Below are 20,873 nucleotides of genomic sequence, written 5' to 3'. Positions count from 1 at the left end.
CTCTCTTTCGTTCTCTCTCTCAGTCTCTCCTTTCTCTATCTCCCTCTCTTTTCAATAATCTGTTTTGCGGTCAATCATGGAATAGTCCGCAGTTTCCAATGTTTTCATAAGTGGAAGATATAGGAATAATAATTACATAATTTCATGTACATAAAATTACATAGGTGTACATAATAAATGTGTAAAATTATGTAGGTAAGTCTATCTAAAAATATTATGTAATTTTAAATAGGCCTCTCTTTCTCTCTCTCTCGCTCTCTCTCCACAACTGTCTTTAAAAATCACTTTTTTTTTTACATCAGGGGATCCCAAAACGGATATTTCCAACCATTTCCCGATTTTGAAAATTTGGACCGTTTGCAATACTTTCATTACTAGTATAGCTCCGCTATACTGTAGTAATAGAAAGTAAAAATTCCGTTGGTCCTCATTTTTCCTGCTCTATGACTTTGAAACATCACCCAAGTAAGCGCAACTGATCTATTGGACCGATTACAATACTTTCTCATTACCTTGTATAGGTTCCCTATACGTAAGGGTAATACCTAGAAAGTAAAAATCCCGATTTTGAAAATTTGGACCGATTGCAATACTTTCATTACTAGTATAGCTCCGCTATACTGTAGTAATAGAAAGTAAAAAGATTGTACCTTGGAACCGCTTTCGTATTACTTCAAGGCACTTTTACATCCATGACTATCCAAGAACGGAAAAGTTCGGTCAGAAAATTTCCGCCCTGGGCGGGATTCAAACCCATCACCTCCAGGTTGAGAGTCAGTGCTCTTGACCACTCAGCCACAGAGGTGAGTACCTACTACTAGCAAGAGATGTGCAGACTTCATTTTCCGAACCCTATAAACTGTTTTCTACTTTCTACAATATTTACTCACATGGAAAACTACATTTTTTTGTCTGATTATCGGAATGAAATAGGATCTCGTTTTTCCAAATCGTGGAGTTTACCACGTCGTCTGATGGGAATTTCCATGTCACTGTTTTCTACGTTCACTTGGAACATTTGGGAGCAGTGAGTGTTCGGCCCGAACCCTATAAACTGTTTTCTACTTTCTACAATATTTACTCACATGGAAAACTACATTTTTTTGTCTGATTATCGGAATGAAATAGAATCTCGTTTTCCCAAATCGTGGAGTTTACCACGTCGTCTGATGGGAATTTCCATGTCACTGTTTTCAACGTTCACTTGGAACATTTGGGAGCAGTGAGTGTTCGGCTCTTGTAACTTAATCCCAACCTAAATCCGTCCATTGTAGACCTACTTTTATCGTTTTAAGTTTTCTTGCATATTTTAAATTTCCGTGAAATTGAAAAGCGGGGAAATATCACCGTTTCAACGTCTTACCTACCTATATCTTCAATCCCTTTCTCTCTAGAAACAAACTAATCTTCTTCTTTTACGTAGTCTTTTCCCACTCAAGTGGGGTCGACATTTCGTGTTTGAGTTTTCCAAACTATTATTATCGGATATTCCAAGCCGTCTCTCTCAATGTGTTTCGTCAAGTGGCTGACGTTTCTATTGGTGTTCCAAGCAGGATACTCGCCGTTACTAGCGTCCAATGAAAGAACTCTGTTTGCAGCCCTCAACTCAATGATAGATACGGTGCGACACGAAAACAAGCTTCTTAAAGCGGTGGAACAGTATGCTCACCGAAGAACCGAGAAACTCAATGTTATCCGAAGGTTTGACTAGTTCTGTATCTTCAGGCTAAAAATTGAGAAATCACATTGATTGATCTCAGGTATCATAAGCTTTGTACAAAACAATACATTTCTAAAGAGGTTTAATATAGGGAGCTGTGACAATGGATCTTAGTTAAGGTCTTATCGTCCCGAAATCGAAGAGAGGATAGGATATCCAGCCTAGTTAGTTTGGTTGGTAGCGCGTCTGCCTTGTAAGTGATAGGCCGCGAGTCGATTCCCTCTCGAGGCGGGTTCGATTATCTCCTTGGGCGTATAAGGATCGTTCTCGGAACGGATGGCATTCTCCTATCCTCCTCCTTCCTTTGATTTCGGGACAATAAGACCTTAGCAGTTACAGTTCCCTCTATCAAACCTAAAAAAAAACAAAAAAAAAATAGGGAACTGTGACAATGATGGTATTATCGTCCCGAAATCGAAGAGAGAAGGATACAAGAAAGCCAGCCATTCCGACAACGAACGTTATCTGCTTAGGATAAAGTTCGCTGATCCCGCAAACCTAGCGCTTATCCCTTTGGTGACCGATTTAAACTGTAGTTTACATCGGCCACCAAAGAAAGCAGGCGCGCTGATTAACTAAAAGTTTTAATGTTTTTAGCTTGTGGTTAGTAAACGGATGGGAGACCATCTGGCAATCGTGTGCTATTAGATTTTTCCGGCCTCATTCGAGCTGAGTGAGTATGAGTGTGCGGCTATCGTGTCAATCGTGCGATCTCTTGATAAGGAGTCCACCTCTGATGACCGCAGACGCGTGATGATCTTGTCGCTAGTGAGAAGTCATTTGAAAAACAAGGTTTAGGGCCTTGTGTCTCCAAAGTACTCTGTCTATGCAGCTGCACTCTTCAAAGCTTATTACCTACAGAGTGTATGGAGGACTTCAATATTTATAGAATATGAACTTTTTCAAGTCACCTTTGAATATCAACTCCATACCCGGGGAATTAATTATGGGCATGATACACCCTACAAATGTATCACACATAGCTGATTCAAATCCCACCGTGAATGGACAAATGAAACTGTCAGAAGACATTTGATTGTGTTCGAAATCCGCTAGACCCTGTAATCAAGCTCTTATCACCCCAAAAGCATCTTTTTTGTACTTACAACTTAAGTTGTGAAAATAAAGAAATAAAAATGAAAATCACCCTAAAAGCAAAGAAAGAGGTAAAGATAGGGAAAAGCCAGTCATTCCAAGAACAAATCTTAAGTGTCAGCCAGCCTAGTTAGCTTAGTTGGTAGTGTGTCTGCCTTGTAAGTGCTAGGCCGCGGGCTTGTCGCCGTATGACGGGTAAAACCCCCGTCACTAGCAGTTTTATAGTTACGTTAATGTTTTGTTTGAGAAGTGGCCTTTTAAGGTGAGTAGGTAGCAGCCTATTTAATAAATAAGTGACCTCAAAGGCCACCTCTCAACCAAAATCGTTAATCGTTAATCCCCTAAAACGTCAATGTTTTGCAGGGTCTACGATAAGTGGAAGCAACTCCATGAGGAAACCAAGCAGAAATTGGAGACCGACAATTTATTCTTTAGAAGTATAAGATAGCTAGCTTTGCCAGCGGCCGGAGGCCGATCAGATAAACACATATGAATTTATGGGCATGAACAAAATATAACACTTACTTTTTCCCCGTTGCAAAATTACCAAAAATCACATCATAAGTACCCATAACTTCAATTTTTATACAAAATACCCAACCACACCGGGGATTTAGCTCTACTATCGGTGATGCGTTGGAGTTTTTTTTTCCTTCGAGTTACATGTTATTCATTCATAACACCACTCATCACTTTTTACTTTATTCTCTTTTATTTTCACAGTGACAAACATCTGGGTGCGAGAGGTTGTGGTTCTCGAGATAGAGCGATCAGTGTGTGAACTATGAAATGTGAATGAGTGAATGGATCTTGTTCTTATAATATAAGAAGATATCTACCCAATTATCGGGGCTAACGGGGGTAAAAGGACTATTCAGTCTCATCCAGCAGTACATAAATGAAGTCTATTCTATTCTACAGTATCGATCTTTTGCTTGTGCAATTTCTGGACACAAAAATACAATATATCTATCTATGTTTTCTGTTGCAGGGGATGTAGTGCCGTTTTCGGTTTACCTTTTCTTTCTCAGCTGAATGATGTCATTGAAGGAGGCAACACAGTGTTTCCCAGGCTCAACATTTCCATACCGCCCATAAAAGGAGCTACATTATTCTGGTATAACTTACATCCTACCGGGAAGAATGATTTTAGGACCCTGCACGGAGGTTGTCCCATTCTGAAAGGAACCAAATGGGGTAAGAATGAATACTTGGTTCTACTAATTCTGAGGACCATAATCAGAGTCAGGACCGTATCCAGGATTTTGCTCCAAATTTTCGGAGACTTACCTACAGTAAAGGAGGGGAAAGAATCCCCCCCCCCTCTAAATACGGCCCTGATCAGAGTTTAATCTTGGATGAAGCTTGAAGCAGCGGCCGAAAGCCGCAATATATTTATTCTTTAGTAGTATAAGATAGCTAGCTTTGCCAGCGGCCGGAGGCCGATCAGATAAACACATATGAATTTATGGGCATGAACAAATAACACTTACTTTTACCCCGTTGCAAAATTACCAAAAATCACATCATAAGTACCTATAACTACAACTTTTATACGAAATACCCAACCACACCGGGGATTTAGCTCTACTAACGGTGATGCGTTCGATTTTTTTTTTTTTTTACTTCGAGTTACAAGTTATTCATCATAACACCACTCATCACTTTTTACTTTATTCTCTTTTATTTTCACAGTGACAAACATCTGGGTGCGAGAATTTGAGCAAACTTTCATCAAGCCTTGTCTACCGGGAGCAGATAACGAGACTTCCAGCTGGGAAAGCTTTTACGAAACATACAAGGATGAGTAATAGAAAGGTCGCAATTGAGGAGAACTCCGCCCCGCCAAGTCAAGAAAGTTTGGTAGCGATAGCGTTCATGATACAAGGGTCATAAATTAATATCCCATTTAATAAGGACTTTGATATCGGTCCATTATGGCTTATGACTGATAAATAGACCATACACAGGGAGTTCAACCTCAAAGTGCCCCATAGGAAATTAACCCGTAAAATCAGTTTTTTGCCTCATAAAAGTCCCCAATACACTTTTCGAGTCCACTAAGCATTCTCTTTAATGGAACTTTTGACGAGGAATCACGAGACTGACTGACCGAGTGCACTCCGATAGCATCACGGTGACACGGTCGCGTCGATCGCCCGTCCAGAAACCAACCACGCACGGCGTTACTTCACTTGGAGACCACATAAACAGTGCTGCACTCTGTGTGAGTCTAAAACCAACTTCCACAACTTTTAGCACTGTCAGCAATCTGCACTATGGTTTGATTTCCAAACTAACCCAAAATTCCAATTCCTTTCAGATTTATTTGAAGGAGTTTACAAAGATCACCTTATGCCTGATATCAAGGATGTCAGAGGACTGACTAGGTTACTATTGGTTAACGCTAACATCTATGAAAAGTCCTTTGACGAAATGCTGGATGCCAGGAGTCACTTTGTTTCACGTAAGATAAGATATAGACCATTCTTCTTCGTCTTCGCCTTTTCCCGTGCACAGACGGGGTCGGCGTTTTTTGTCAGTCTCTCAATCAGCCCTAACTAGGGTGATTGCTTTGGGCTGACATTTGGTTTTGGCTACAAATTTTACGAGATGCCCTTCGCACTCAACTTTTGCTATTTCTTTAGCAAGGAAAATTCAGGCTGGTATACTCCCTGTTTAACGTCCCCCAGCCAGACTTAACAAACACTGTACCAATAAGATATCCGGGTCTATGAGCGGTTACTGAATTGAAATCCACTAAGTTGAATTTTCAGATTAGGTACCCCTTTGAAATTGGAATACACTGGATATTTTCCACAGTTGAGGAGTACTTGGAGCTTTCTTATCGAGTCAAATTTCATGAGCTTGGAGTGACAAAGGATGATACTTTGGTGAAAGCCTCTGAAATAGCTTTGTATGGGTTAAACCAGTCGGACCTCTATCAGAGAAGCAATGAATTGAAACTGAGCCAGGCTAGATGGGACCTTTTGTCAACTATGACAGATGAATTGTACGAAACAGGTATGACAAAGTGTAACTGGTGGAAGATTTTATGAAAAACTCCTCCCCGGGGCGGATATTATCCTAAAGAGATGAAGTGTGTTCCCGGAACGGCGCGCCGGGCTTTCTCCTATCCTGTCTCCCTGTTTGCTCTTCTTCTTAGACAGTTCCCTCTATCAAACCTCTTCAAAATCCAATATAAATTTCGGGTATTTTATAAGAACCTTTTTGTAACTAGCCAATTACGTCCTCAAGGACGTGAATTTTCAAATACATTTTTGTAGAAGCTTAACCCATCCTTTAAGGCCGTTTACCCCTACACCTAAGCCTCTAAGTGGGCTTTTTGTGTATGGAGTCAAGCCAAGTACAGGACTTGAGTACATCTACCTAAATACTGACCTCGCTTCGTCAATCAATATTCCATCTGACTAGTTCAACTAGTGACGAAAAATACAAAATCTTCAGCTTAACATATGTAAATTTCTCATTCATGCCACCTTTCTCACATCACAGGTTTCTGGAATCTGGGATACGCACTATGCACCACTATTCTTAACAAGTTCCCAGACGATGATGAGTTCATGTTTAAAGTGGAATTGTTCCGGGATCGACTGACAAGTTCAAACTTCAAAGACAAGATGTCTAGCAGAACAGCTTTACAACGCGCAGCAGGAAGTAAGGTACAAAAAATAATTATATGGATAAATAGATTTAAGGGGAACAGTGTAACTTGAATTTTTGAAAACTAGACTCCTCATGAACTTGCGTTCGTAAAAACGAATTGGGGTTCGTCAACATACTCTCGAACTCAAAAGCCTGTAGAACCCAACATTAGACACATAGGTAATCAAACTTCCCAGTTATATCCAAGATAAGACATTAACTTTTCCACCTAAAAACTAACAAATTTTCCACATAGGAAGACACTCTCGACCGGAAAGAATTCTCCAAATTATGTCGCCGGGGAGAGCTCGTTTTGCCGCCAGACTCGAATCTGAAATGCTACTACTTCCACAAGAATGCACACCTACGCCACATCGCCGGATATAAGGTAGAAGAGATCAGCCACAGTCCTGTCATTCGGCTGTACCATGATGTCATCCTGGAGGGGGAAATTGAACTGATCAAATCATTGGCTTTCCCTTTGGTAAGTAACTTCAGGAGAGTTTTGTTATAGATAAATAATCTCAAGGTACGTACCTTCACATATAGTCGACCGGCCGTCGATCGATGTCGACTGAACCGTCCACACTGCCTGGACAACATAGATTTACCTCGTCGATCGACTATGTTTGGACACAACTAATACAATCCAAGAAACGCTCCTTGTTATAAATTAGGGAAAAATCTCTAGAATTCCTTTGTACTCATCCTTTGTTTCTAAGGTGTGTGTTTTAAAAGAAAGACATTGCATTGAAATGTACAGCAGTTGATGTTAACTACAGAATCAACTTTTCTGTCCTTTCGGCTGAATGTGGCGAAAGTGTACAACCCTAAGGACACAAACGTGGACATTTCCGAGGACAGAATCAGGTGTTTTAAAAGAAAGACATTGCATTGAAATGTACAGCAGTTGATGTTAACTACAGAATCAACTTTTCTGTCCTTTCGGCTGAATGTGACGAAAGTGTACAACCCCAAGGACACAAACGTGGACATTTCCGAAGACAGAATCAACAACATCCTTTGTAATTATCCTTTGTTTCTAAGGAGTGTATTTTAAAAAGAAAGACATTCCATTGAAATTTACAGCAGTTCTGCTGTTAACCACAGAATCGGCTTTTCTGTCCCTTCAGCTCGAGGTTGCGAAAGTGTACGACCCTAATGACACAAGCGTGGATATTTCCGAGGACAGAATCAGCAATAACGCTTGGCTCCTGGACCCGGATATCCTGGGTTATAAACAGCCACCACAACAGGCGGCTTTGTACCGCAAGTTGAATCAGCGGATGGAAGACTGTACCACGTTGAACAAAGCGGGCACGGAGGGGCTTCAAGTCAACAACTACGGGATCGGTGGACATTATCTGTGGCATTATGATTCCCTATACTATGTAAGTTCAATTAGAATTTGGGTGAAATAGTCCTACATACCTATGGACTCCGCTCACAGAAATTTCGCCAGGGAAGTCCCTTATTTCAATGTATTGGGAGTGGTTTGGAACACAGCACATGCTTTCAGGCAAGTAAGAAATAAGAACCAAGTATGGATGTGACTGAGTAGAAGTGTAAAATCAACTGTTGATTAACTTCCCAATAGGATCTTTGAGTATTGTTTCAACAAAAGAAGTTAATGACAACTAGGTACCTACTTCTTGAGTCAAAAATTAAGTTTTTTTTTTTTTTTTTTTTTTTTTTTTACTTTTTTCTATTCATATTCTCAATTTGTTAATCATAGGATGGTAAAACTTTTTTTCAATCAGACATAGTCGGTACATAAACTTTTTACAATAGTTCATTTAGCCCTGCCTAGACATTTTCAAAACTAAGAGTACCTGCATAATTCGTATGTACCTGTTTGAAAGCTCTGTATCAGAGTGAATCTGCTAGGACCTCAGTCATCCTGTGTTTTCCATCTATTCGAAACGCCCGGTATAAAGTAGGTATACCCGGAAACTCGTGGAAATTCATTACAATTTACGATGCGATGAGTATTGTAGGTACTCACTACTCATGATAGAGCGCAATACACCAACATTCAGGTTTCAGGTTAGGTCAGCCACTCACTATCAGGTAGACGTGACAGGTACACCTGATCAGGTAAGCCTGTGAGGTCTACCTGATAGTGTGTTTGCTCATCAGTTATCAGGTAGACCTGACATTCGGACCTTTTCAGCCGTACCTGTCAGGTGTACCTGGTAGTGTGTGTGCTTCTCAGGTAGGTCTGAGTGGCAGACCTACTGATCAGGTCTACCTGATAGTGAGTGGCTGGCCTTAGGTAGGTACCTGCATAAAATCTGTTTTAGAAGGGCAACCGATGTGCTCGGTTAATTCATCTCAGAAAAAGTTAATTAATTGTAATAAAAATTGGAAGTTTATTGGTTAACATTTCTTTAACGATGCTCATTAATGGCATTAAGTTATTATTCGTTCATTGACGAGAGGTATGAGAACGTTAGACTTATAAACCGTACAGAACTGATCGAATAATTTACCTAATGGACTTGCAGCAATGAGGAAAAAATAATATTCACTCCATAATATTTTAGCGGGGAAATCACGAGAGGTACCTACAACGTTGCGCGAAAACCTGTCTTTCTGCGTAGAACACTCTGATGAAATTCGACTACCATTAGGCTCAAAATGACATCTTAAAAGATAGACAACTTCCGCGTTAATCGGTTAATTCATCTCAGAAAAAGTTAATTAATTGTAATAAAAATTGGAAGTTTATTGGTTAACATTTCTTTAACGATGCTCATTAATTGCATTAAGTTATTATTCGTTCATTGACGAGAGGTATGAGAACGTTAGAATTATAAACCGTACAGAACTGTTCGAATAATTTACCTAATGGACTTGCAGCAATGAGGAAATATTCACTCCATAATATTTTAACAGGTAAAATACCCGAAGGAACTTGGGATAAAACCTGTCCTGATATGAGATGTGAGGCTAACATCGAAGCCGCGGTACTAAACATGCGAGTCAATGTTCAAATTATGGAAAATAAAAAGAATAGTAATTTGATTATTGAAGTGGAATTAATTATTAATAATACTCGACTAGATAGTGCCATGTCAGATTTCATAATAGAGGCACAATTTAATGGCGTCCATTAAACCTATGCCGCGGAGTCATCCGATGGGCGGTATAGATATATGAGGCCTAGAGGATGTGAGATCCTCAGATAGAACAAAACAAGAAAATTAATACATAGAATTGTGTAAAGTCACTTCGCGCTGTGCTGGTAAATTCACCTTGACTAATAATGTACACAAGCAAACGTTACACCCCCTATTGTCCACTCGAAAACTGCCAGATAAAAGATAGTGGGTTTCTGAATTATTATAAACTTATCTAGCCTTAGGTGGGAATCGAACCCTGGATTGTGAATTATTTCAAGTTCAAGCTAAATTATTTTTCTCTATTTCTTTGCTAGGTAGACTATTCCATCTACATTTTACAATAAATATTTTAATTCGCATAGAAGAACAATCTCCGCAGCTACCTTTAGAGAGGAATGAGCACATCTGCAAGAAAAAAATAGCCCTTGTACGTACGAATCATAGGAAATTAACCCGTAAAATCAGTTTTTTGCCCCATAAAAGTCCCCAATACACTTTTCGAGTCCACTAAGCATTCTCTTTAATGGAACTTTTGACGAGGAATCGATTGGTGCAACTTTCAAGACTGTCCAACTTACAGTTAAGGAGTTACGGGTTCGAGACTCGCCGAATTCAAGAAAAAACACTGTTTTTGAAAAGGTCTTCAACGCTTTCTGTTAAAGATATTTGAGCTGTTAAAAAGTTATTCCTATGTGATTTTTCACGCCAAATCGTCTTACTTTGAACACTATCCAACTCACGATTAAGGAGCAACAGAAACCGTTGAAGGCCTTTTCAAAAACAGTATTTTTTCTTGAATTCACCGAGTTTCGAACCCGTAACTCCTTAACTGTAAGCTGGACAGTCTTGAAAGTTGCACCAATCGATTTCCCGTCAAAATTTCCATAAGAGAGAATGCCAAGCGAACCCGAAAAGTGTATTGGGGACTTTTATGGGGCAAAAACCTGATTTTACTGTACCTACATATGCAGAGATTTAGACCAACTCCTCAATTGTCCTCACGAGACTGACTGACCGAGTGCACTCCGATAGCATCACGGTGACACGGTCGCGTCGGTCGCCCGTCCAGAAACAAATTTTTGTCGATGGTGGGATTCGAACCCGGGACCTTCTGCATGGCAAGCAAGCGCGTTACCACTGGACCAACCGTGCCCCCACGGATATCTATCTATGTTTTCTGTTGCAGGGGATGTAGTATGATGGTGTAAGACATGAATGCTGGGGGTTGCTGGGACAAGTGTGTTCAATGGAGCGACGTCCTTTGCAAGTGCAACAAGTCCGACCATACGTGTCAGGCCTCCAGCAAGCTCAACGGCCATGTTTCAAGTAAGTCCCACTAATCTTTAAGTTCTGTACATATAATTTTGTTGAAAATGTAACTTTTAACCTAGGTATCTTTCAGTATTGTATGTAGAACGTATGTTGTACCAATAGGTAACTTTACGTTTACATTAAAAAGAAGATTATTTTTGACAGTACCTTCGGGGATTTCCTTTCTTTTTTTTTTACTATTTGGCTTTTTGAAATGACCTCATTTAGGCAGTCGGTTATTAAAGTGTATGGTGTATTATCAGATGACATGACAACAACTAGTTTCCTTAACTATCGAGTCAATATGCCGCTGTCAGTAACGTTATTATGAGCTACATAACATAAATCGCGAATAAGTAAACAGTACGGCCATGTTTCAAGTAAGTCCCACTAATCTTTAAGTTCTGTACATATAATTTTGTTGAAAATGTAACTTTTAACCTAGGTATCTTTTAGTATTGTATGTAGAATGTGTGTTGTACCAATAGGTAACTTTACGTTTACATTAAAAAGAAGATTATTTTTGACAGTACCTTCGGGGATTTCCTTTTTTTTTCTCACTATTTGGCTTTTTGAAATGACCTCGTTTAGGCAGTCGGTTATTAAAGTGTATGGTGTATTATCAGATGACATGACAACAACTAGTTTCCTTAACTATCGAGTCAATATGCCGCTGTCAGTAACGTTATTATGAGCTACATAACATAAATCGCGAATAAGTAAACAGGTAAAATACCCGAAGGAACTTGGGATAAAACCTGTCCTGATATGAGATGTGAGGCTAACATCGAAGCCGCGGTACTAAACATGCGAGTCAATGTTCAAATTATGGAAAATAAAAAGAATAGTAATTTGATTATTGAAGTGGAATTAATTATTAATAATACTCGACTAGATAGTGCCATGTCAGATTTCATAATAGAGGCACAATTTAATGGCGTCCATTAAACCTATGCCGCGGAGTCATCCGATGGGCGGTATAGATATATGAGGCCTAGAGGATGTGAGATCCTCAGATAGAACAAAACAAGAAAATTAATACATAGAATTGTGTAAAGTGACTTCGCGCTGTGCTGGTAAATACACCTTGACTAATAATGTACACAAGCAAACGTTACACCCCGTATTGTCCACTCGAAAACTGCCAGATAAAAGATAGTGGGTTTCTGAATTATTATAAACTTGTCTAGCCTTAGGTGGGAATCGAACCCTGGATTGTGAATTATTTCAAGTTCAAGCTAAATTAATGTACACAAGCAAACGTTACACCCCCTATTGTCCACTCGAAAACTGCCAGATAAAAGATAGTGGGTTTCTGAATTATTATAAACTTGTCTAGCTTTAGGTGGGAATCGAACCCTGGATTGTGAATTATTTCAAGTTCAAGCTAAATGATTTTTCTCTATTTCTTTGTTAGGTAGACTATTCCATCTACATTTTACAATAAATATTTTAATTCGCATAGAAGAACAATCTCCGCAGCTACCTTTAGATAGGAATGAGCACATCTGCAAGAAAAAAATAGCCCTTGTACCTACGAATCATTACTATACAACCTCTCTCACTGTAGCATCTGGCAAAATGATTTGCAAATTGCTGCGAATTAATTCGAATCACGACTCCTCATTTCTACTTTTCCTATTGCGCTGAGATCTCTCAATGTCTGCCTACGATCAGACAACTGCTCAGGCCCAGACTACATGGAGACCGGGGAATTTTGAGAAAAAAACGAGCGCTGAAGGAAACTTTGGATATGCGAAAAATCCAAAGGAAGATTCCAAAGTCCCTCCGTAAAACAATCCTCCGACTTTCAACAACAGATACATAGATTTTTTGCTAAGGTACGTCGCGTCCTATGTAGGTCTCTATTCGAGGGGGGATGGAAAAAATCGTAATTCAAAATGTCTTACTAAGGTAAGGTAGCCTCCTGTAGCACTGTGACGACTGACCCCATACTTTTCCCCTCGTCATCTACTTTTCCTATTGCGCTGAGATCTCTCAATGTCTGCCTACGTTCAGACAACTGCTCAGGCCCAGACTACATGGAGACCGGGGAATATTGAGAAAAAACCGAGCGCTGAAGGAAACTTTGGATATGCGAAAAATCCAAAGGAAGATTCCAAAGTCCCTCCGTAAAACAATCCTCCGACTTTCAACAACACATACATACATATTTTGCTAAGGTACGTCGCGTCCTATTTAGGTCTCTATTCGAGGGGGGATAGAAAAAATCGTAATTCAAAATGTCTTACGAAGGTAAGGTAGCCCCCTGTATAGTGATACACTGTGACGACTGACCCCATACTTTTCCCCTCGTCGTAATTTTTCGAAAAGCCTGCAGCGTCCCTGGGCAACTCACCACTAATAGAGCCAGTGCCTATTTCATATGAACCTTCATCAACTCGGGTACGCGGGTTCAAGTTACCGCTAAGGGTATCCGACTGATGAAGAGCATTAGGATTTTCTAGAAGCGATTATTAATAGTTTCGCTTCTTGAACCGCTTTGGCCGACTTTGCGAGGTAATAGGTATCTTGAACTCCTTTGTCGAGTTTTATGCAAATCAAAGCCCATGGCTGAACATTTATTTTGTAGATCCGAGAGAGATGTTTCTCCGAAGAATAGTTTAGTGATTGGGCAGTGGCGTGAAAACACGGTGATCAAGTTCTAGTTCAAGGCTGGTCACAACTTGGTATTATGTCCACCTTTCACGTTCAGACCGTCAGTCAGTACTATCAAGACAAGTGAGCTCACGTCACGTGAGGGCAGTGTGACTATCATTAACGAAATCACCTACATATTATGGGAAAACTGTAAACTACATCTTTGTGAAGAATAGTTTAGTGATTGGGCAGTGGCGTGAAAACACGGTGATCAAGTTCTAGTTCAAGGCTGGTCACAACTTGGTATTATGTCCACCACTCACGTTCAGACCGTCAGTCAGTACTATCAAAACAAGTGAACTCACGTGACGTGAGGGCAGTGTGGCTATCATTAACGAAATCACCTACATATTATGGGAAAACTGTAAACTACATCTTTGTGACTCTTGTAGATCCGAGAGAGATGTTTCTCCGAAGAATAGTTTAGTGATTGGGCAGTGGCGTGAAAACACGGTGATCAAGTTCTAGTTCAAGCCTGGTCACAACTTGGTATTATGTCCACCACTCACGTTCAGACCGTCAGTCAGTACTATCAAAACAAGTGAGCTCACGTGACGTGAGGGCAGTGTGACTATCATTAACGAAATCACCTACTATATTATGGGAAAACTGTGAACTACATCTTTGTGACTCCCGATGAGCTCAAGTGACGTTATGATAGTGTGTTTCTATTTCTATCTTAAGACGGTCGCGTCGGACGGCGAAATGTGTGTCGCGGGAAAATCTTCCAACCCAGGACTGTGCGACAATCTGAGCGTGAGTGGTGGGAATTAGTAGCAGAAGTTCATTATGGGGATATTTTCATGGACAGAGCCATGTGTTTCCCAACCTTAAGACGGTCGCGTCGGACGGCGAAATGTGTGTCGCGGGAAAATCTTCCAACCCAGGACTGTGCGACAATCTGAGCGTGAGTGGCGGGAATTAGTAGCAGAAGTTCATTATGGGGATATTTTCATGGACAGAGCCATGTGTTTCCCTAACGAATTCAGCTATATTACACTCAGTGGTCCGTGGTCCCTATCAGTTGGTAACAGTGGATGACATGCCTCAAATAGATGACTGTTTGTACAGGTGTCATAGTAGTGTTCTTGTTGGTCTTCTCTAACAGTTAAATTTCCTTTTTCCATAACCCCAATGTTATGTTCTCTTTCCAAATAATATTTAATTTTTGGCCTCGTGTTTTATTTGACCACTAGCAAGTTCCTAAGCTTGTGCTGTTTTCCCATCTATACGGGTTCAATATTTCCAGCTAAAAAATTTCCTTTTTCCATAACCCCAATGTTATGTTCTCTTTCCAAATAATATTTAATTTTTGGCCTCGTGTTTTATTTGACCACTAGCAGGTTCCTAAGCTTGTGCTGTTTTCCCATCTATAAGGGTTCAATATTTCCAGCTAAAACTCTTATGCCTTCCGCACTGGTAGGCTCCTAATGTTAATCATGTAAAACTACATTGCAGCGTGAAGTTAACAGGCATCTGCCTACATTAAAGTTTATTCTAAACCACAAATTACTACAGGGTGTCCTGAGAATATGCACAAACCGTTAGTTCAGATTGAAGTCTGAGAAATACAGCGTGAATTTGGGAAACAACTTCAAAAACACTCTATAGAAACATGAAAACTGGCCTGATGTCGCTGAGTACCTTTACATTGAACTTAGTATTACCTAGATGTATACAAACTTTTACCAGCAATTTTTATCCGTCATTTCTCAAACAGTTATTCTATTATGATCATTTAGGTACTAGAATCATTTTGCTGATGGGGAACTACTACTGTATACCTAATACTTCCATTTCTCTAGCTCTCTACGTAATGGAACTTTAATATTTGCAACTGATTGAATTTTTTTTATATAATTTATAGGTGTCATTAGGATATAGGGACGAAATCAGTAATAAATAACGTACTGAAATTACTAGGTATCAAATGAAATATGGTTTTCATCAGATGAATCTTCCTATTCCTACTAGCTCTCTACGTAATGGAACTTTAATATTTGCAACTGATTGAATTTTTTTTATATAATTTATAGGTGTCATTAGGATATAGGGACGGAATCAGTAATAAATAACGTACTGAAATGACCAGGCAGCAAATGAAATATGGTTTTCAAGTTTTCATCAGTTGAATCTTCCCATACATATATGAATTATTATTTATCTGCCAATCTGCCATGGATCATAATGATGTCTTTAATGGCTTTCTCTTTCTCAAAAATAATAAAAACGAAAAGGTAGGTACATAATGTGCCTTGACATCCAAAAGAATCATAAGATTCTTTTGGATGTCTCCAAAATATGTCAGAAAATATTTTTACTTTTATTTTGCGCTGAGTCCCAATAAAATCTCTGGAAAATTCCCAATACTCTGGTGTCCCAGACAACTGCAGTGAATTTAGCATCTCCACTAACACGTGTATAAAGCATCTCCACAATTTATGATTTTCCACTAACAGTGCATTGAGATTGAACATCAACGCATAAGGTGCATTTATCATCTCCACCAATTTTATTAACATTAGATGGTAATGCACGTCGGCCTATAATAATCAATAATCACGGAGGGGAGAATTTGTCATCTCCACTAACAATCATAATACTCGTAGATATCCGTTTTCATATTGTAACTTTGTAAGTAAACTTTGGTCGCTCGGGTTGGACTTAAAAAAATGAATCCACCAGACAAATTCTTCAGATTCTCAGTTAATAGCCCAAATTGCCTCATTGTTCTATCAACTTTGGCATTATCCAAGTTTCAATTTTAACTGTTTGTATAGCTAATTGGATTTGTTTTTTAACACATCAGGTAAATTATCAATTTAAAAGAAATGCGTTTGCCGTTAGCGAAGCTTGGTAAATTAGTTGAACTCACGTGGTGGCTTACAAAAACATAAAATTATCAATTTAAAAGAAATGCGTTTGCCGTTAGCGAAGCTTGGTAAATTAGTTGAACTCACGTGGTGGCTTACAAAAACATATACTGTACCCCTAGGTCAATAAATAATTGCCTATCCAGTATCCAGAGTCCAAATTGTACCTAACTGGTTGCGGTTTGGTGTATGGTAATCCAGTATCCAGAGTCCAAATTGTTTTGATAACTGGTTGCGGTTTGGTGTATGGTGCGTGTCCATTGAATTGTGGTCCAAAGTGAAGTCAGCTCTTTGCTATCTAAGGGGGAGGGTGATAATATCCTTTCCTAACTAGCTCTATACCTAATTAAGTAATTGAACAAAAAAGAGTTTTTTAAATTATTAAAAGTAGGTACTTATAAGTTTGTCATCCTATCAAGATAAGTGCCTTTTGTTATAGGGTTGATTCAAACCATTATAATTCAATTTCAATACAGATTACCTCTGTTATGTATCTATTTGATAACGAGATTATCCTCTCTGATCCTGTCTGATCTTTTAAACCACAAGACTTGTCTCTTCATCTCTTCAGATGGACATTATGTTGTCGTGGGAATCATAAGTCATTAGTCGGACATTATTGCCGTGTTATTATTTGAAAAAGTTAATTAATTGTAATAAAAATTGGAAGTTTATTGGTTAACATTTCTTTAACGATGCTCATTAATTGCATTAAGTTATTATTCGTTCATTGACGAGAGGTATGAGAACGTTAGAATTATAAACCGTACAGAACTGTTCGGATAATTTACCTAATGGACTTGCAGCAATGAGGAAATATTCACTCCATAATATTTTAGCGGGGGAAATCACGAGAGGTACCTACAACGTTGCGCGAAAACCTGTCTTTCTGCGTAGAACACTCTGAAAATTCGACTACCATTAGGCTCAAAATCTCAAAATGACATCTTAAAAGATAGACAAAGAGATCAGCGTTACCATACGAGTATGATTGAAAGACTGTCCCTGAAATGTTGGTCTTGTCTGAACACGATTCATCATTTTGTCAACGACAGTAGACTTCGGGGGGCAAAGGGATTTTTAAGTCTTCGCTTTCTGGACGATAAGACCTTAGCAATAAGACTTAATACAATGATAAAGAACAAACATATCTAGCACTCATGTTTATATCTACCCAATCATCCGGGCTAACGGGGGTAAAAGGACTATTCATATTCAGTCTCATCCAGCAGTACATAAATGAAGTCTATTCTACAGTATCCATCTTTTGCTTGTGTAATTTCTGGACGCCTACACAACGGTAACCAGAGCGCATGAATGAGTTGTCTGAGGCCAGCCACTCACTATCAGGTAGACCTGATCAGGTGTCAGGTATAGTGTGTGTCCTCATCAGGTATCAGGCTATCAGGTAGACCTGACATTCAGACCTTTTCAGCCGTACCTGTCAGGTCTATCTGATAGTGTGTATGCTCATCAGGTGTCAGGTATAGCTGATCAGGTGTACCTTTCAGGTCTATCTGATAGTGAATGGCTGGCCTGAGCGTTCATCTTATTGACATTTGTATGTTTAATCGGTTTTTTATTCCTTTTCAAATTGAGAATTGAATGGCTGGCGTGTAATTAAGGGGTTTGCTTTTCAGCCGTACCTGTCAGGTCTATCTGATAGTGTGTATGCTCATCAGGTGTCAGGTATAGCTGATCAGGTGTACCTTTCAGGTCTACCTGATAGTGAATGGCTGGCCTGAGCGTTCATCTTATTGACATTTGTATGTTTAATCGGTTTTTTATTCGTTTTCAAATTGAGAATTGAATGGCTGGCGTGAAATTTAGGGGTTTGATTCTTATAACTTTTTTTTATGATTTAAGTACCATTAGAGCCATCATGATATTGAGAGTGCAAGTAGACATTTTAACTTTCGATCCGGGAATGTGCCTTAATAGAAATTGAATTTATGTCATGACTCATGACGGTTCAAATTGTCTTCAATTGCCTACACAACTGTAACCAGAGCGCATGAATGAGTTGTCTGAGGCCAGCCACTCACTATCAGGTAGACCTGATCAGGTGTCAGGTATAGTGTGTGTCCTCATCAGGTATCAGGCTATCAGGTAGACCTGACATTCAGACCTTTTCAGCCGTACCTGTCAGGTCTATCTGATAGTGTGTATGCTCATCAGGTGTCAGGTATAGCTGATCAGGTGTACCTTTCAGGTCTACCTGATAGTGAATGGCTGGCCTGAGCGTTCATCTTATTGACATTTGTATGTTTAATCGGTTTTTTATTCGTTTTCAAATTGAGAATTGAATGGCTGGCGTGAAATTTAGGGGTTTGAGGAGACCTAACTAGAAAGTACGAGAGAAATTTACCATATGGTCCATGATGTGCAACCTTATAATCATAACAAATTGATTTATGCATGCCGAATTTATACTGTTCATTAATATTGATTTTAAAAGCTTCCCAATCGAAATTATCTTGTAATAGGGTCAGTGTTTTTAATATAAGACTGCAACTAAACTAAATCATGATTTTATGACCATAAAAATTATATGTGGACACCAGTATACGTAGGTATCCGTTCTGCGAATACACAAACTGACTGCCACCCAAGAGGACTTATTTGCAGTTCAATTAACGATTGAGAATAAACAAAATTACAAATTTGCGTCATCGATGTGGGGCATTCTACCCAGGTGAATTTTCCCTGACAGGGAAACTAAAGTGAGTATTGAAGCGGATTTGTCCAACTCTCTCCTTATCTGCCCTCAATCATGCCCTAGCCCTGTAGTTCTACTTCAGTACTGATCAGTCAGAGAGGTACCTACCTGCATATGAAGTCACAATTAACGACGAACTATATGTGAGTTATTATTTCTTATAACTTTTTTTTATGATTTAAGTACCATTAGAGCCATCATGATATTGAGAGTGCAAGTAGACATTTTAACTTTCAATCCGGGGAATGCGCCTTAATAGAAATTGAATTTATGTCATGACTCATGACGGTTCGAATTGTCTTCAATTGCCTACACAACGGTAACCAGAGCGCATGAATGAGTTGTCTGAGGCCAGCCACTCACTATCAGGTAGACCTGATCAGGTGTCAGGTATACCTGATAGTGTGTATCCTCATCAGGTATCAGACTATCAGGTAAACTTGACATTCAGACCTTTTCAGCCGTACCTGTCAGGTCCATCTGATAGTGTGTATGCTCATCAGGTGTACCTTTCAGGTCTACCTGATAGTGAATGGCTGGCCTGAGCATTCATCTTATTGACATTTGTATGTTTAATCGGTTTTTTATTCCTTTTCAAATTGAGAATTGAATGGCTGGCGTGTAATTAAGGGGTTTGCGGAGACCTAACTAGAAAGTACGAGAGAAATTTACCATATGGTCCATGATGTGCAACCTTATAATCATAACAAATTGATTTATGCATGCCGAATTTATACTGTTCATTAATATTGATTTTAAAAGCTTCCCAATCGAAATTATCTTGTAATAGGGTCAGTGTTTTTAATATAAGACTGCAACTAAACTAAATCATGATTTTATGACCATAAAAATTATATGTGGACCAGTATATGTAGGTATCCGTTCTGCGAATACACAAACTGACTGCCACCCAAGAGGACTTATTTGCAGTTCAATTAACGGTTGAGTATAAACAAAATTACAAATTTGCGTCATTGATGTGGGGCATTCTAGTTAGTTTTTACCCAGGCGAATTTTCCCTGACAGGGAAACTAAAGTGAGTATTGAAGTGGATTTGTCCCAACTCTCTCTTTATCTGCCCTCATGCCCTAGCCCTGTAGTTCTACTTCAGTACTGATCAGTCAGAGAGGTACCTACCTGCATATGAAGTCACAATTAACGACGAACTATATCTGAACTACAGATGTATTGTCACAGTATGCAGGTACTGACATAAGCAGGGAGCTGTTACTAGACGGTGGATACCTCTCCATCAATTTGACTTAAAATTGGACGAAAAACGTGTTGAACTTCGTTATCAATTCACGTAAAACATTGATTTCGAAGCATTAGACCCACAAATGCGTTTTTTTTCCATAAGAATTATGTACCTACATACATATTTTGTATGAAATTAAGGGTCGCGCTTCGCGCTCCTTTGTTTACGGTCGCGCTGCGCGCTCCCGGGGGCTTCGCGGGGTTGTGCATGGGGTCGCGCTTCGCGCTCCCTTGTTTACGGTCGCGCTGCGCGCTCCCGGGGGCTTCGCGGGGTTATGCATGGCGTCGCGCTTCGCGCTCCCTTGTTTACGGTCGCGCTGCGCGCTCCCGGGGCTTCGCAGGGTGTGCATTAGGTCGCGCTTCGCGCGCCCTTGGCTTCGCCCCTGAAAACTAATATCGTTCCTGAGTCTTGTTTCGAAGAAATGAAAACTAAAAGCGAGAGAAAA

At 39.6% G+C, this 20,873-nt stretch overlaps 2 protein-coding genes across 2 annotated transcripts; both read left to right on the top strand.

The window, feature by feature from the left end:
• The first annotated feature begins 1,137 nt into the window (after positions 1 to 1,137).
• On the top strand, positions 1,138 to 5,048 carry LOC108252610 (probable prolyl 4-hydroxylase 7). Its single transcript, XM_026824888.1, has 5 exons — positions 1,138 to 1,701; positions 3,179 to 3,252; positions 3,539 to 3,581; positions 3,807 to 4,012; positions 4,511 to 5,048. Exons 1-5 carry the CDS (start codon positions 1,508 to 1,510, stop codon positions 4,624 to 4,626), a joined length of 633 nt encoding a protein of 210 aa, XP_026680689.1. The 5' UTR covers positions 1,138 to 1,507; the 3' UTR covers positions 4,627 to 5,048.
• A 107-nt stretch (positions 5,049 to 5,155) lies between these two features.
• On the top strand, positions 5,156 to 10,801 carry LOC103511001 (prolyl 4-hydroxylase subunit alpha-2-like). The gene is made up of 6 exons (XM_008475710.2): positions 5,156 to 5,282; positions 5,639 to 5,839; positions 6,332 to 6,498; positions 6,738 to 6,965; positions 7,615 to 7,872; positions 10,793 to 10,801. The coding sequence occupies exons 1-6, from the start codon at positions 5,171 to 5,173 to the stop codon at positions 10,799 to 10,801; spliced, it is 975 nt and encodes a 324-aa protein (XP_008473932.1). The 5' UTR covers positions 5,156 to 5,170.
• The last annotated feature ends 10,072 nt before the right edge of the window (positions 10,802 to 20,873 follow it).

The sequence above is a fragment of the Diaphorina citri genome, unplaced genomic scaffold (genome assembly GCF_000475195.1).
Source record: "Diaphorina citri unplaced genomic scaffold, Diaci psyllid genome assembly version 1.1 scaffold663, whole genome shotgun sequence".
Taxonomy (NCBI): Eukaryota; Metazoa; Arthropoda; class Insecta; order Hemiptera; family Psyllidae; genus Diaphorina; species Diaphorina citri.
Note: the sequence above shows the minus strand (reverse complement) of the source record. Positions and strands in the feature narration are given on the sequence as shown.

Coding starts and splice junctions, on each gene's coding strand:
- LOC108252610 (XM_026824888.1), top strand. CDS start 1,508: ATGTGTTTCGTCAAGTGGCTGACGTTTCTATTGGTGTTCCAAGCAGGA. Junction 3,582..3,806: donor GTTGTGGTTCTCGAGATAGA/GCGATCAGTGTG, acceptor TTTCTGTTGCAG/GGGATGTAGTGCCGTTTTCG. Junction 4,013..4,510: donor TCTGAAAGGAACCAAATGGG/GTAAGAATGAAT, acceptor TTATTTTCACAG/TGACAAACATCTGGGTGCGA.
- LOC103511001 (XM_008475710.2), top strand. CDS start 5,171: ATGCCTGATATCAAGGATGTCAGAGGACTGACTAGGTTACTATTGGTT. Junction 5,283..5,638: donor CAGGAGTCACTTTGTTTCAC/GTAAGATAAGAT, acceptor TATTTTCCACAG/TTGAGGAGTACTTGGAGCTT. Junction 5,840..6,331: donor AGATGAATTGTACGAAACAG/GTATGACAAAGT, acceptor CTCACATCACAG/GTTTCTGGAATCTGGGATAC.